Source organism: Sander lucioperca, chromosome 4 (assembly GCF_008315115.2).
Source record: "Sander lucioperca isolate FBNREF2018 chromosome 4, SLUC_FBN_1.2, whole genome shotgun sequence".
NCBI lineage: Eukaryota > Metazoa > Chordata > Actinopteri > Perciformes > Percidae > Sander > Sander lucioperca.
The window spans coordinates 34,229,293-34,247,095 of NC_050176.1; the positions used below are offsets into that span (position 1 = coordinate 34,229,293).

The window sequence follows — 17,803 nt, forward strand, 5'->3', positions numbered from 1 at the left end:
ACTGTACATAATAGATCCAACAGACATTAAAACCAAATAGCAGATATGTTTCTAATAAACTGGAATTTTCCAAACTGAAATGCTTTTAGCTAGGACTTCAGTCCTGCACAGTAGTGAAGACACAACTCATTTACCAGCTGAAATAATTCCCACTGACAACACTACGCTGTGGGTTGCATGAAACTAGTCGACACTGTTCCTTTAAAAATACTCAAGCAGTGGTTTTTGATCTGTTGGATTTATACGAAAGAATGTTTTGTCAAGGTGATGGGTTTGTGCCTGAGCACTAGCTAAAGTTCATAACGTAATGATGCCTTTATTAAAACCAGCTTGGCTGAAAACATGGGGCTCCAAGTTGTGCATCCTAAAAATAAGTTATAAGTGATTTGTTTTTGTTTTCTACCCGTTTAAACTCCAAAGCTGGTGTCAGTAGGGCTAACTCCTTCAGTGGTTCAACATGCCTCTTTACCTCTTCAGGATTTCCAGCTGCATGCATACTCCATTCCCACTTCCTGTCAAGATAAAAACCCTCACACATACAAAGTCATGTAGCTTCCTCTTATGTATATGTAGTTAAAAGTAGATTTTCATATGCAGTTTGTAAAGGGAAATTTGTATGAAAAGACAGTTTTAAAACAGGTTTATCATCTGTGTCAAACTGAAGCAACGGTTTTTATTAGGCATAGAATGGCTGCTTTTAATGTCCTAGTGTTTTGAAACGGAAGAACAGCATTGATGCAATAAAGACTTCAAATGAATGTTTGTGAATATTTTGTGTGTGTGTGAGAGACCAGAAGTTAACCACTAGAGGGTGCTATGCAGTTGTAGTGATTCCTAGTGAGATAGACACTTGTACGAAAGACAACTCAAGTTATAAAATTCCATTTTATTGTCAGAACTCAGCGCACAAAACACTCAAATGATTGCAAAAAAAATAAAAATAGGTTGATAGATAACAGTAGTTCCTATATAACTGGAGATTCAAACCACATCAAAGCGAAAAACTTGAAAAGAAAGTTTCCCCCAAAATCAAAAGATACAAGTGGACGTTTATTTTAGTGAGAACCAAAGGAACACGTCTCGTTGCCGTTTTAGTGCTGAATCACATTTTAACATAATCACTCATCCTGTGATCAAAACAGAGAAAGAACCTCAGACTGAAATAGAGAAAGTCCTTCCTGTCATTGCACATCTCACTTTGCTGTTAGAGAGACAGGACTCAAAGAGGACTTCAAGCTGGCTCGGGCACTGGGTATGATATGATGATATGACGTGATATGATTAGTGATCTCATACACTCAGTCTTTCCATCACAGACATTATTCAAGATTCCCATTTTAGAAAAAAAAAAATAATTCACTGTTTGCTTATTGAGCCATTTGGGAAAGAATTGTAAAAGCAACATCCTTGATATGGTTTTCCTGACATCCTCCTCTACATGAAGCTCATCTTCAACATCACTGGCTAAGAGTGGGAGGTTTTGCGTTTTTGACGTTTAAAGTAATAAATGATGATGTGATAGGTCTGCACTGATATGTTTTATACGGGTAGTGAGTCATGCACAAAAACGCAATCTAATAGCAAGCACAGAGGTACAGAGGAAATGGACATTTTAAATATGGAATATATATAGATATATTTATATGTATAATCCCTCTTCGTTTATCCTTCTGCCCAATACATTTATTATTTATTCAAACATTTCATATCTACCGGCTGTGTTGCAAAAAAGCATGTTAAAAGTGAATGATAGCTTAATAATTATTCCCCACATACACACCTACAGGAAAAAACAAAACAAAATCACTCACCCTAAAGTACACAAATATTTGGATTTTTAAGTTAAGAGAAAAGGTTCTCACTAGCTCCCCACAAATCCCGCTTTTGTTTTCCGGAGGAGATGAAAATAGACTCTTACAGCTAAAAATAGATTTGTTTTTAACCGTACAGTAACATAACCCCCACCCCGTGATTTATATGAAAGTTTTCTATCTGATCTACAAAATATAGCAATGCCCTTTTTAAAAATAGTTTTGATTATTTTACTATAACAGGACAGGGTTTTTTTTTTTTACTTCTTTCATTGAGATACATTCAGGATATCAGGATATTAGACAGAATAGTGCCTTTGATACAGTAAGAGTTCACACTTTGCAACCGTTTGGATCTTCGTTTGTCAGTCGAGTTGTTGCTGTTGTCAGCTCAGTACCTGGTCTGGTACTCGTGGTGCCATCTGTTGAAGTCGTTGTAGAAGAGCACGATACTTCCAGATGCCATGCCAGTTATGATGCACCTTAGAGCAGGTAGGAGGGAACATCATGAGTTTGTCTACCAAGTGTTTGTTTTTTTATTTGTTGTGAATTTCAATATAATTTGAGGCATCTCTAATGCAAAATCTGCAACAGTTGAGCCACATTAGTTTGTACTTAAGTATAACTATGAAGTGCTTGTACTCGGGTATTTGAAGTATATATTTGTACTTAACTGCCTTTCAGAGGGAATACATGTCCTTTTTTTCTTCACTATATTCATCTGATATCTATAGTTACTAGTTACTTTAAAGATTAAGGATTTACAGACAAAACACATAATCATCTTATAAAATGTAATCTAACATTTATTTTTATAATTATGTAATTGTTGGATTTGTTTACATTTAATTGATTAACTGTTTAGTCTAAGCAATGTTAGAAATGAGGGAAAATGCCCATAACAATTTTTGTTTGGCTCAACCGACACTCCAAACCCCAAAGATATTAAAGTTACAGTGATATAAAACAAAGAATCTTGACATTTTAGGACCAAGACACAGCAAATATTATGCATTTTTCCTTGAGAAACAATTAATCAATACAAACTGTTTCAATGATTAATCTTCTGTCGATGGACTAATCCCTTCAGTCCTTAATAATTAGTACATGAGTAAATGTTGCTACAATACTTACGAACTTTTACTTAAGTGAAAAATGTTTTTTATGGTAATGGGGTATTTCTTCTGACAATGGTTGTAAGGCATTAATACTTTTTATAGAGCCAGACCAATAAAACAGTCCGGCTGATATTAGCTTATTGTAAATATATTGTATGAGTATTGTATGTCAGCCAAGAAGTATTGCAGTACAGAAAATTCAAAAAACTGTGAGGACTGACAAACTCTACATTGCATTCACAATTCTTAATTAAAAAATTAAAACAATTTCATGGATCCTTATCATAATGTTATGTGTTTATGTACAAACAAAACCCAGCTGCCTTTAAATAACTATCAGATTGTTTACACTCTCAAATATTGATAACGTACCGGCCTATTATTGGCTGGGCTGTGCTTTCTTTGTGTGGATGTGTTTTGTTACCTTTGGTCATGCGACATGGTCATTGAGCGGATTCCTGCGTCACAGCCTGGGTAGGTGAACAGCTGTTTGAGGTCGTGGACCTGCCAGACAGACACTACACCTCCATCTCCGCCTGTCAGCAGATACTGGCCATCCCGACTCAGATACATGGCCTGGCGAAGAGGGAAAGAGAACTAAGTTCAGTTTTTAATGAACTTGAGAACTGCCTGTTCACTCTTTGGTTTCGGGACGTTCTGAATCCTTACAGCTTTTACAGTAAGATGTCAGATTTCTGGGGCGGCCTCTAGCTCACCCAGTAGAGCGTGCGCCCCATGTAGGCTGAGTCTATTGCAGTGGACCTACGGCCCTTTGCTCTGTGTCGTTCCCTCTCTTTCTCTCCCCCTTTTTATCCACCTTCACTATCGAATAAAGGGAAAAGCCCCAAAAAATAATCTGAACAAATTATGTTAGATTTCAAAAGCATACTGTACAATGTGAGATGACTCAGTGACGTCACTGCCTGACTTGTTTGATCATCTGTTACCGATCGTTCAATCAAACAACTTAGCAGCAAAGCTATCCAACCTGGACCCACATGCATAAATAGTCTCCGAATAGGACTGGTGACCTGGGACCAGTTTATCTCTTAAGTCAAAGTGGAGCTCAGCTCCTCAGGGGCTTTCTGTACACAGACCCTGACTGGCAACAAAGATGGCTCCCCACAGTGAGGCTCAAAGATTTACTCGTCTCATCTGCTTTTCCTGCAAATTGTAACAGCTGAATGGTTCCCTCGGGAATCAGACGTACACAAATCAAGTCTCGTGTTGGAGTCTATTATGGGCACAGTGCATAGTGGAAGCTGAAACTGAAAGAGTCAGGAGCATCAATCAGCAAGTAACGGTAGCCGATGAAATGACGAGGCAGAATGTGAGTTCTAAAAGCAGCAAATGACACTAATTTAGAGCTTCCCTCGTTTGTGGTTTTATGACACTGAATTCGTCCGTCTCTTAACTGCGGCCGCTTTGCAGCGATTCAGCAAGAGACGCGTCAATCACCAGCAGCATGTGTGTTGAATCAGGCTCACATTAAATGGAAAAATGAAACTTAAACTTTAGTTCGGAAGTTGGAACAAGTCATTTTCAGGAACTTGACTTGGTAAGGAAAACATAAATAACCCTTCAAGAGCTGTACACAGTGGATGGACGTAGAAAGGGTACAGCCTAAATTAGGCAAATGTTTTGTATAAAAAGGGTTTGTGGAATTTCCTACCACACTGTGAATTAAATGAGCTCTGTTTCTCATTCTCATCACGCACACACTTAAAGATAGGCAGGACTTGCATTTGAAGGCACTCACACAGACAAAACGATGCACTTGCATGTTGCACGCTGGCAGGAGGCCTCGAGAATCAATCCACCCTAAATTGCCACGTTAGATCAACATCCAAGATGGCTGGGAATGGAGCATGACTGAGTGCGGCGCTGGTTTGATTTGTGTGGTGTGGGTCTGTTTTGTGTGTACAGTAATTGTCTTGTGTATCAACATTCAGAGCTAATCTGACAACGATAAAGATAATGCTCAATTCAGACAATCATGATCAATGCACTTAGAGTACAGTGCAAACGAGTACATGGGGAAAAATTGTGAACTATTATACCTGCCATAAAAATGTCAAGCTTTTATTGAAAAACTGGAAATTGAGAGCAGCTTTGACGGGATTTTTGGCCACTTGGGGGCAGCAGAAGAAGATGAAAATGCAACAGTGACATATTATCACCTTCATAGTTGTTATAGTGAACATGTTAACAAAGTATCTTATTTACACAACCAGCTGACATAACATCAGCATTCATTGGGAGTCGTATTTACGTCCTCATGATGTTTTAAGTCCAGTATTCACTCTCCTTTTAGCTCTGCTTCGCTCTCAACCAACTTCTCTGAAACGTTTGGCTCTTTAGCTGCAAAATGCTTCACTTTATTAGGTAGTTGCTCACTCTGTCTGCTGTTCGATGCTCAGAAAGTAGCATGCAGTGGGTTTTTTCAAAGCTTTTTTGCTGCAAACAACTGCCTGAAGAAGGAAACAAGGTTTATAAGAGCTGAGAGTGAACCAACAGTAAGGTTGTGGGCCGTAAAACCAAAACAACGAGCTGAAAGACACTAAGCTGCTCTGTAGAGCTGAGGGGAACTGCAGAAGCACTCCTCCAGCGACCCCTTTTACGGAGTTACATGCAGTCATTGGATCCTCTGTTAATATACAAATATTCACTAGTGCAGCTTTAAATTTGAGGATTGATTTCTTAAGCTTGTTGTTTCTTAGAAATATTCTGCAAGAATAGATGACATACTACACAAGTACCAAAAAAAGAAAGAATATAACAGCAGTTACTGTGTTGCACTAATGCACCTGTGTATCTACTAATGGAGTCCATGACCTGACTGAAGCCCAGCAGGAGGCAGGAGAGCTGGCAGACATGTCAGCCTGGCCAGGTAGGAGGCTGCAGACAGACATTATAAATCAGTCCTCTGCCACTGGGCGGTCACACAAGATGGCCGATGGCTCTGTGGGAGCTAAGATGGCTACCCGGGCTCAGATGACTAAAAAATGACTCCAGCAGAAACACATGCACTTTTAATGCCCATATTTCCTACTTCTTTTGGGGAACAGTGGGTGGATTTTGAGGCTGGGGAAGGTAAAAAGTTTAATTTATGGTGCTGTTAATCCCCCCCGTTACACGGACGAAGGCAGTGAAAAAACTGCTGGAATGGTTACAATGCCTGAGTTATACTAGTACTTAAAAGACTAATCCATTCAGTATGGCTTCTGTCACTCGATTCTGCTATTAGACTAGGATGCCGACTGTTAGCCTGTCATCTAACCTCTGACTCCAGACCCCTATAAATTTACAGTGCAAACATTCTCTCTCTTTCTCAGTCTTACGCTCTCTTTCTAAGTGGATACTGCAGGCCAGGACAAACACTTATTTATCCTGGAGTCATACCGTGCAGAGGTTTCGAGGCCTGAGAAGATTGATTCTGGTATGTACAGGAGTGCACTAAATACTGTTTGAGTCTCAGACCAGGGAGGGTGGAGCTAAGGGGGGTTGAGACTCTCACAGCCTCACTCCAAGATGTTAGGATTTTCCTAATGCCATCTGACATGGCTGGAATTTACAACAGCAGAGGAGAGCTGACAAGGCCGACAGTGGCCCACACTGTTCCCAAGTCCCAGCTTCACTGCTTTAGAAGGAACTCTGGCAAACTCCACAAGCATCTAAAGCTATCATTAGTTTCTCTTAAAGTATTCTGCAACCTGCAAACTGAACACTTGCAACGTTCCCAGTGATGGTAATACAATCAATCAGCATTTGTCTGTGTGTGTGCTCATTAATCACGTCTTTTACAAGTTACATTTGTGGCTTTGTGTGGGAGCAGGCTGGTTGGCAGGTTAGGAGCCAGTGGGCACGAGAGGTTTCTTAATAGGAAACAGGCGTGCGGCTGTCTGTCAGAGCTAGCTTACATTTCCCAGGCCAAACCGGAAACAAAGGGTCAGGAAACCAAAGGCAGTAGCTGCTATCTTGTGTCACTCTGACCACGAGGGAGGAAATGTGGGAAATGGGGAATGTGTCGTCTTGCGCTGGAGGATGGTTAATGGTGTTGGTGTCCAGAGCTGACCACTCCTCTGGAATGTTCTCTACCACTGCCGCCTGACGCAATTTGACCTGACAACAGGGCTGTGGATCAAAAGGACCATTTCCTCTGGTGTATGCGTGTGAAAGGGAATAAAAAGAGATGTGAAGCCGCAGTTTGCCCCGAGGCGGGCAGACCCTTTACCTTTCTCAAATCTACAACCGTAAGAAAGCCTTTAATCAGTAAGAGGACATTATACACTGATGTGGTGCAGACACACATGTGCAAGTGCACATTTGCATGCATGCTCACGCAGATATTAAATTTCATCACCTTGATGCTGTCTTCCATCTCCATGTGTCCGAGCAGTTTGCCGTTGACACTGAAGCGACAGAACTGCCCCTTGTCGTAGTAGATCACGCAGTGTCCCTCAGTGGAGGATTGGATGAGACGAGGCCGCAGGCAGCGCTCGGGGCCCTCCAGGGTCCGCAGAAGGTCCCCATTCATGGAATGGATCAGACAAGGACCCTCTGAGCAAACATATGACAACATTATAAATCAAGTTAGAAAAGCAGGGTGATTCTTTCACCCTAGTCAGTGTAATTTTGTTGTTAGATAAACATTTTGGACATATTAATAAAGACGGACAGACAATCTCACCTTTGCAGCCACTGATGACGAGACCCAACTCCGCACACACACTCGCACATGTCACTTCACAGTCATGGCCCGTTAAGATGGCCCGCGGTGTGGTAAACTCTGCTAGGATAACAGAAACAAAATAGGTATGTCTATTACAGACAACAGCGTCACAAAAAAATGCATTACTACTTTTGGTCACCTGAGGGAGCAAAATGCAAAGAATTCTAATAGACTCATTGCTTAAAGCACCAGTCAATGCTGAGTAATAGAATAACTTTTAACATTAAACTTCAACATTAGAAGATGAAGGAAATTTATTCTAGTAAAAAAACATTATGAACAAGCAATTAAAAACCCAGGCAAACAATAATGTATGGAACTAAAAATAAAACCATGTCAAAAGACAAGTTAGTTATTTCAGCTCAGAGGAAATTTGTTTGATATGTTTCTATATAGAAGTACAGTATATGTACAGTAGCTTGTTGCACAGGCTTTGAGCCTTTTATCCTGCACATACATTTCTGCCCTCATTCACTCTCCTTTTCTAGCACTTGTCACCCTCTGCCTCTCCCTATCTTTAAAACCTTCTCCCCCTGACTGCCTTCACTGGATCCAGATGTTTCTGCACTACACAGAGAGAGAGAGAGAGAGAGAGAGAGAGAGAGAGAGAGAGAGAGAGAGAGAGAGCGAGAGCCAGAGGGAATAAGAGTAAGTTATGGTCCAAAGAAGTTTGTGTGATTTTGTTTTGTTTCGAGCTGTCTGGGAGAGCGACAAAACAAAATCGCCTTTTACTCCGACTGCACATGCACACTAGCAAGGACTTTGTTGGATTATTATATTTAATTTTTTTTTTTTTTTATGTAGATGGCTTAATTGCAGGCAGATGCTGTATGCAAGTGTGTGTGTGTGTGTGTGTGTGTGTATAGTGACCAGTAGTCTCCGGGGCAGCATCCCTGAACTGGAGTGTGGGGTTCATTAGGGTTTCATGTCTCACAGAGGGGGTCTTGACTTTAATGACCCCGTCTTCTTCTTTGCTGTCACAGGGCAAGTTCAGCCCAAAATGAGGAACACAGGGCAATAACACTCAGTACATGATTCATGTTTAAATGCTTTGTGAAACTATTCTCCCAAAAATATTTGTGTGTCAACCCCCAAATGGCTCCACAGCATAGTTTCATGTAGTTTCAGTAAAACTGTTTCTAATATAGTTCATTTCTTAAAATAAATGCCAGAAATATACAATGCTTTTTCAGCAGTTTTGAAAAAGAAGTGCAGTTTCTTGCTGACTTGGCCAGAGTTTGTTAAAGCAGTTTCTCCCGTTAATTCAATTATATGACATAAAACTCAACAAAAGTTCACTAATAAGATATAAGTCTTCTCCCAAAAGCCTCAGCTTCTGTTAATCCTTAATTAGATTTACTGTAGCAGAAAGACTCTATAGCGACCATAATGCTCACTGAACTTGCAAAAAGCAGAGGACGAGCTGAACTCTAGTCACGTATAAAAGACGACATCAGCATAGTTTCAAATAATCAATAAAAACATCTAATACGTAAACACAGTGATTAGAATAATACAGATTACAGGGGGATAATTTATATCAATAAATGAGTTCTGATGGAAAAATATTCATGCATGTTATTCAGTAATTATTCAGCAACAAAGTTGAAATGCTGATGTATACAAATGTATAATAACAAACAACAACAAAAAACTTAGTACTAGCAAGTGACCTCACTTTTTTTTTTTTAAAGCCAGTCCATTGTTTTACCTCCCTACGTCCGGCTCTTTTGTCCACTTTGCAAATACGCATCAGTCGCCTAAACTCTGGTCACATCAGGTCGACAGCCTAAACGTCTACATTTCATTTAGTTAAGTGGCTAACATCCTCAACGTCACTAAAAGCAAACTTATGACCTACAAGCTTGTGGATTAAAGCATGATGTTGGGTTTTGCTCAGAAAAGATCAATAAAGCTGATATATTGGTGTATCAGTTAACCTTTTCAGCCTCTGCCTGCCAGTTGGTTTGAATTAGCACCACATCTGATTACAATATTATACCTGTATATGACTGGAGCTGGGACACTGAGGAGGGTATCAGCTATCTAGACGTGTGTGTGTGTGTGTGTGTGTGTGTGTGTGTGTGTGTGTTATGGATCCAAAAGCCAACTCAACTTTGGATCCGGTTTATGTAATATAGCTGCAAAAATCTTTAGTATTACAATGTATTTGAATGTCAATAATTGAGTTTTAGTCATTGAGGTTTAGCTTGCAACAACAAATGTCCTAAATGAGTGAACATTTAGGACATTTGTTGTTGCAAGCTAAACCTCAATAAAAGAATAATGAGGATTTCAGATTTGATACTAGATCCAGACTCAATTAAATGTCATTAAACCACAAACCTATATGTGTATGTGTGTGTGTGATAAATATAATGATAAATGCATGTTGGTGTGCGTATTTTACCATTTTGTGCACCTGAGAACTATTATATACACGCACACACCGAAAGATAACACATTTACAGTTATTCTCAAACATCGATGCTGATTTTACCCCTAAAGAGAGTATTTTAATCTTCAGTGTTCACTTAATTTAAAAGAACTGTGGCCAGCAGATGGCACTGGTGTCTGTGGAATCTCTCTGCTGCTGTGCACGACAACAACATCTGCCTGTAGCAGGGACCAAGTGTGCATGTGTATATGTGCATATCAGCCATTCAGATGCATTTGTGTCAAGTTTATGAAGTGTGTGAGATGTTCACAGGGCATTATGCATGATAAGGAATGTGTGTGAATGCAGTGTATGTGGAGACTTTAGCTTGAAAGTGTTTCGTTTTTGGAAGAGGAATAAAGAAAAAGTCTGCTGTCTGTATGTATTTTGTTGGTGCACGTGTGTGTGTGTGTGTGTGTGTGTGTGTGTGTGTGTGTGTGTGTGTGTGTGTCAAAGCTTCATGTCTGGGAGAGCTTCCTGCGGTCTGGGGCAATGGAGCATCACATTGTGGTGGTGAAGGGTTGGGATGACGACTGCTTTGTCTGCTCCTCTAGCTACAGCGTGGTAACGGCACTGAGCCGACTGAGGTTATACTGACACACACATGCATGCTTACATAAGAACATGTACAGCACATGCATTGGTACGTACGTACACACAAAACCCTTTTAAGCATGTCACAATTCCATAAATCAATCAAAATACAGCCATTCTTAGAAAATATGTAATTACATTGTTTTACTCAGGACATGAAGTACAGTACAGATGTACATTTTTGTGTCAATTAATCTAAATCATCATGTTACCTTGCAACATGCATTATTTATCCCATAAGGAAATGCAAATTTGGGGATGATTAAAATAAGGCTCTAAAGGAGTCACGGTGTTGCTGAAATGTCAGCTAATAGAATAAAATCTACACGGCATATCCATCACTGTAAAGTGCCCATACTTTTTTTCATGTTGTTATACTAATGTTTTTTGTTAAGTAAAATAAAATGATCCAAAAGAGAAAAACATGATATAAAAATGAGAGCAGAAAATTAAAATGTGGTTCATGTTTTTCAACTCAGTAAAGCATTTATCCTTTTCTTGCCAAACATTTGAAAATCCCTGTGAATTAACGTGGGATAATAAGAAAATATTTTTCTTGATTCCAACATCCCACATCAGTGTATGTGAGGTAAGTGACAAACAATAGTCTACGCTGTCTTCCAAATCAAAAACCAATGTGGCTTATTAACCAAATCACAATTTGTCATAAATTTCAGCCCATTTGTAATGGATCACTTGACAACATGTACGCCAATCTAAGCTGACCAAATTAGCACCGAGCAGGCTAAGGGCTGAGCAATGTGTGTGTGACGCTTTGATCATGGCTAATGCCATATGTTATGGTAACGTAAGAGAGGCCCATGACATTTTTCACTTTTATCGACTAGCGTGACCCCGTGGCCCTCGGATGGTGGTGAACTTTCATGTGCTGGCCGACGACCCCCAACATCACATTTAACGTCTCTAAGTGGCCCTCACTTTCACTCACATTAAAGACAGATTCTCACACACACACACACACACACACACACACACACACACATTATCTGGTCTCACGGAAACTCACACACAATCTCAAACACATTATCGAAAGCTGTTCCTGCTGCAACAGTGCTGCGAAATCCAATCTGTATGCAGGAGGCCTGGCCTGGTCAGACGAAACTAGTTGTTACTTTAGAGAGGGAGGCCGTAAATCACACAGTCACAACTGTCTGGGAGAGCGAGCACTCATAGAATACCCGTGTGTGTGTGTGTGTGTGTGTGTGTGTGTGTGTGTGTGTGTGTGTGTATGTGTGTGTGTGTGTGTGCGCGCGCAAACAAGCTCACATCAGGCTTGTTTGCCTGTGTACTTACTGCCTGGACTCTCTCCAATGCTGTTGTGCTTTCCGTTCCAGTACCACAGCAGCAGGGTGGCATCTCGGGAGCCTGACAGGACGTAGCAGTCTCCTCCAATGTACGACTCAGAGCGAGCCAGACACGTCACCACGTCACGATGCCCAAACACTATCTGAGTCAGTTTGCCTGCAAAAGCACACAAGTACACACACAAGAATCAGTATTATTATTATTATAAGTATATAAGTATTATAAGTATTGTCTTTAAACAAGAAACATTTGAACAATACATTATAAGATATGGTTGTTATTTCATATTGCACCTGAATAACAAAAAACAAGTATAAATGTATTGCTACGTGTAGTTCTTTGGAGCTCCCCGTAATGTGTTTGTTGATCATCTGTCTGCTTGGCTAGTAGTTTTACAAGATCAGACATGTACTAATTCCCAGACAAGAACAAATATCTGTTCCAACTCTTGTGTGTATGAGTGTGTGTGTGCCTGTGCACATGCAGTGCGCTCTATGTGTATATATAAAGGGGCTAATTGCTGTCAGATTTCCAGACCACAGCTCCACTGTCTAGCTGTCTAATACTCATTACGCTCCTCATAGTGTGACCTCTGCAGTCAAACGGTGGATCGTTTGCAACACATGATATTTCTGCCTGGGTGTCAAAATCACTGTCCATCGCATAATTAAGCTGTATCTCACTGCAAACATGAGGGTTGTTATGAAACTGGGCGTGTCACTGACTAAACTTCCAAAGAAGAACAGAGACATCAAAGATGTAAAATGTTTGACATCTTTATAAACACTGAAAATAACTAATGATGGCTGCAGCAATAATGGCTACCATGCAGCTTGAATTGAACACACGCTCGTGCTGCTCAGAGACACACACACACACGAACACACACGAACACACACACACACACACTTGCATGCACACAGACAAATTAAATTGGCTGTGTGTGTGCACGCAGGCGTATGAGGCTATGTGTTTTGTGCACGTGTTCCAATCAAGTCTTGTAATTGATAAAATCCCTCAGTTCTTTAACCTGGGGGCTTTAGGGACCTCGGTGGCAGCTGTTGAGCGTGTACGATTAAACTGTGTTCACGTTCCAGTCGCACACCCCGGTGGCAGTCACACAATAGAGCTATCTCTGTACTCCCATCCCTCCTTCCCTCCCTCCTCCATTAAAGACAGGGAGGCCCTGGCCTATAGAAATTAAATCAGAGAGAGTTGTATAGATGTGTGTAGGGTTCTGAATGGGGTATCAGGAGAAGAGTTGAGGAGCCGGGTATAGAGATGAAGCTTCAGACAGTTTCATTTAGGACCTCTGACCTGAAGGTGTGTGTGTGTGTGTGTGTGTGTGTGTGTGTGTGCAAGTATATATAGCAAGTCAGTGATATTGAGGCATACACAATGCTACTGTGAAAAAAAAAAATATATATATATATATATATATTTTTTTTTTCAATAATTGTTTAATAATTCAATAATTTTTTTTATTGAGGCAATTATTGAATTAATAATTCAATTATTTTTTTTATTGAGGCATACACAATGCTACTGTGATATATATATATATATATATATATATATATATATATATATATATATATTATTATTATTATTATTATTATTATAGGGTATACTGAGATACTCACTATTTATGAAATAGATTTTTCATCATCATTTACAATTAATGTAATTAGAAAAATCAAAAACTTCACCACAGTGGCTTTAAACTGAAACAGAGTTTTGTGCTACAATTGAAAGCATCTTAAAGTAACAAAAATAGACTTCAGGTATATTCAACTTCAATACAGCACACATGCCATGAACTGGCAAAAAATAAGAATGGAAAATAAAGAGAGCCCTACTGTAGCAAGAAATTGTGTAAATGTATTCAGCTACAATACAATGCAGCACAGTACAGTAAAGCAGAGCACACCATCCATGGCATAGCAAACAGCTGAGACTGTATACTGTATTGTTTACAGTACTGAGAATCTAAAGTCTACAGTACTGGCGGCTGCTAGAGGCTGCAATGTTCATTGCACTTCACAGTTTAGTGTTGGACAAAACAAAATAACATACTGATGATTTGTTTTGTCTTTCTGTCTAGAGCCTTACTAGCAGTGGAGCTAAAAAAAAACTAAGTTTGTCCTGAGGATGGTGCTAGAGGAAAGGCCATGTGGTTTGTTAACATTCATCCCTTTAATAGCATGAATGTGTTCATCAAATTTCATGGCAACATTGGATTATGAGACATCTTATGTTCAGAGTTGACATTTTGGCTTGAGGGTAAAAAGAGGAAAGCTCATGGATTGTCTAAAGGACAAATAGTTCATCTTCTGGGTAGTATCAATGTGCTCAGTAAATTTCATGACCATGTGCCCATTAGATTTTGATATTAGTGCAAAAATACACCCTGATGTGGCTCATGGGGTTCGTGCTATTATGTGCCAGAGACCAAGCAGACCGTTGTTTTTTGGGCCAGAGATTTTTGGGTAAATTTATTCTGTTCCAACCAAAAAGTGTAATGCATTTGTACAGTTTCATTTAGGATTTCGTCAGCTCAGAGAGTGAGACATAAAAACACTGCAGCAAAAATCTCATGCCAAGAGTTTAGTGGCAGAGAATATGTGCATGTTAAGACTCCAAACTGGTTTACAAATTATACAGTGACAACAAAATGGTTGCCTTATTTTGACAAAGATACATATGAAGTTACACATTTACAGCATGTAAATATAGGTATATGCTAATGCATGCATGCATGCAGGGGGACAAAATTGTTAGGACATGATATGGCCTATTTTAAAAAACTGCGTACCCAAGCTTGAAACAGAACAGCGTTTGGTGATCCTGAGGATATGAGGGCTGAGGGGGAGAAGTACCATTATTATACAGTACCTGAGTCAGTGGAGTAAACCCGGAAGCTCTTGTCCCAAAAGCCGCACAGAAGGATGAAGCGGTTGTCGGCTGTGATGACGAAACACTGCGAGCTGATCTGAATGCTTTGGTCCAGCAGGTCTGAGATCTGACGACGATGACTGCCCACATTATTGGCTGGAGAGGAGAGAGGAATACAAATAAAATGAGCTAATACAAACGTACAGATGTGCACAGAAATATTAAATCTATGACCAGGCACACAGTTTACTTTTTACATATATCAGCTATTTTCAAAGAGCTCACACTCCAATGCACCACCACTTAGTGTAAGTTTAAGCGCACGGTGCAAAGAAGATTTGTGAGAGAATACATAAAACATCCTGGATGTTAAGTTTACGGGACTTCACATTTTTCCGTGAGAGTCGAAGAGTAATGATAGAGCGAGCACAAAATACGCACACCACTCAAATCAGAACACACACTGCAAATTCATCTTGGTTGTATTTAGCCAATGGTTGGTTGGAAAGCAAATTTATTGACGATCTCTCTTCAGTAAGTGGTACTTTTTTTTCTTTTCTAGAGAGATATGTCCACTGGGAAGTTTTTCTTATTTGGTGGGGTCACAAGCGCTGGAGAACAGGTGTCGGAGAAGATTATCGAGCATGGGAACTGAGATAGTCCAGCATACCTGCTACAACCAATAATTCAACCCATTTCTAACGTTTCCCAAAGTCATAGATGGCTCAACCTCAATTTACTGTGTTTAGCTCAGAGTCCTCCTGGAATGCAAACCGTGTAAATATCTTACTGACAAGAACAGAAATCCTCTCTACCACCCCCGAAACACAAACACAAAAATATATTATTTAGTACATTGTTTATGCTTTAGTGTTAGAAACAAAAATATTAAAGTATTATAGTATAAAAATTTGCCTGAAAAGTGTGCTTTCAGTGACAAATGACAAACTACAGAGCGCTCATAAAAACATGCAATATAAATATTGATGCACAGACAAAGATTTCATGTATTACTCCTGTAAAGAGGGGCAGTAAAGGAGAGAAATATTGTACGTGCAGATAAAGATGAATATGTGAGACTAAACCGTGGTTATTTTCAGTAGTCAAGTGTTTGGAGAGAAAAAGAAAACGTGTGGAAATGGTCTGTTGAGACTAAGAGTGACCACAACATTCACAGAGAAAGAACTGCCCCTCTTGCAGATGTGCGTGAGATCGTGCGAGGCTGCAGCAAAGCGACGGAGGCGAAGGCGGGAGCAGATAGAAGTGGCTCGTCTCTCCCTGCTCCACCAGTGCATCCCATACATCACTGCGGCTCGGCACTCTTCTCCTGCTCATCAACAAGTCGTGAAGGATGAGAGGCGCCCATATTGTCCTGACAGCCGTCCGCCGTGCATTCTCAATCACACATTATTACCGCATTCATATTCATTTCCATTGACATGCGTCCTTTCCCTCCGCTCAAATTAAACCAAAGAGGATGCAGAAAGGGAGGGAGGGAAGGGACGATTGAGAGGGAGAAAGAGGGGGAGTTGATGATGAAATGCCGGCCTAGGCCACAGCTCATTGCATTCCAATTTGCATGCAAATGGTCTAGTGTGAGAGTAGGGCCTATATCATGAGGAGTGAACTGGGGCAGAGGCTGAGAAACAACTCTAATCTACTGTCCAGGGACACGCCGCTGCAGACTGCCATGAGTCACCAAGATGCCAACAGAATTCATACACAAACCCACAAAAATGTGCACATGCATATATAAACTCACACTATGTAAAGAATATGCATGTGTGTGGACATTCACATTTCACACACTTTTACAGTCATAAATGACAGCATACCTATCAGAGGATCAATTTCCACAGGAAGTTGGTACTGCTGGTCCTGCACCGTTGAGCTCTGATGACCTGACAGAGAAGAAGACATATTGGATTAATATTGTAATCATGTGGCCTTGTGAAGTAGATGCTGGCTTTCAGTTCATTATAACCACACTGAAAATTATAACCATAAAGTCACAGTGTCACCTGCTGGCCAAAGAGTTCTCCCACAAATTACACATCAATTATGTCACAGAGATACCAAGGCCACAGTAAAAAAATACAACTCTTTATGCTATCTACATGCTACAAAACAATTCTTTGCTCAATCAAGTCCTTTTAGCTTATTTTGGTAAATTGATTCAAAACATGGCGCAACAGATTTATCTGTATTCAAGTGTAAAAGCAAGAATTAAAATAGCCTTTTGGCAAAGAATGCTGCTCACATAACTTAAAGCTATAGTGTGTAGTTTCTGTCGTTCCTACGAGGAATTCTAAGTAATGACAACAAAACTGTCGGCGTGTCCACATGATACAAGCTTACGTGATAGCGCACGCGCCCCCACCCCTCCCCCATGCAGTTGCTAGTAGCCAAGGAGGACACGGAGGATTAAAAAAAACATGGACTCTTCAGAAGAGGTAATTATCTTCACTCGAGCTTCTGCGCGGGAAAGTCCCTGGACAACACAATCTTCTGAATGCAGCCATACTGAGAAATATAGAGAGAGTCGTGTGGAGCTGATAGTCTTGATTAGCTTTTTAGCAACTCATTTGGCAATGGCTTGAATGTAATATGGCTTGACGTTTATTAATATCAAAAAGTTGCGCACTAAAGCTTTAATGTAGGGATGCAACTCATGATTCTTTTTATTATCAATCAACAGCTTCATTTTTGTATTGATTAAGCAATCAATTATTCAGACTATACAATGTCTGACTACAGAAAAAAATGCCACAATCACAATTTTCCAGATCCTAAGTTGACATCTTCAAATAGCTTGTGTTTTCTGACAAACAGATCCAAAACCCAAAGACAGAGTTTACAATGATATAACACACAGACAAGTAGCAAATCC

At 40.0% G+C, this 17,803-nt stretch overlaps 1 protein-coding gene across 8 annotated transcripts in view; it reads right to left on the reverse strand.

The window, feature by feature from the left end:
* Window positions 1-866: 866 nt before the first annotated feature.
* lrba (LPS responsive beige-like anchor protein) overlaps window positions 867-17,803 on the reverse strand; it is a 201,704-nt gene continuing 184,767 nt past the window's right edge. For 6 of the 8 annotated variants that reach the window (XM_036000091.1, XM_036000093.1, XM_036000094.1 and 3 more), the window contains 7 exons: window positions 16,749-16,814; window positions 14,914-15,069; window positions 12,007-12,174; window positions 7,620-7,721; window positions 7,293-7,489; window positions 3,354-3,505; window positions 867-2,293 (listed from right to left, as the gene is read on the reverse strand). In XM_036000091.1, the coding sequence (XP_035855984.1) occupies window positions 2,203-2,293; window positions 3,354-3,505; window positions 7,293-7,489; window positions 7,620-7,721; window positions 12,007-12,174; window positions 14,914-15,069; window positions 16,749-16,814 (932 nt within the window). In that variant the 3' untranslated portion in view covers window positions 867-2,202. The remainder of the gene's footprint in view (window positions 2,294-3,353; window positions 3,506-7,292; window positions 7,490-7,619; window positions 7,722-12,006; window positions 12,175-14,913; window positions 15,070-16,748; window positions 16,815-17,803) is intronic. The other 2 variants (XM_036000092.1, XM_036000096.1) reach the window with 1 other exon arrangement.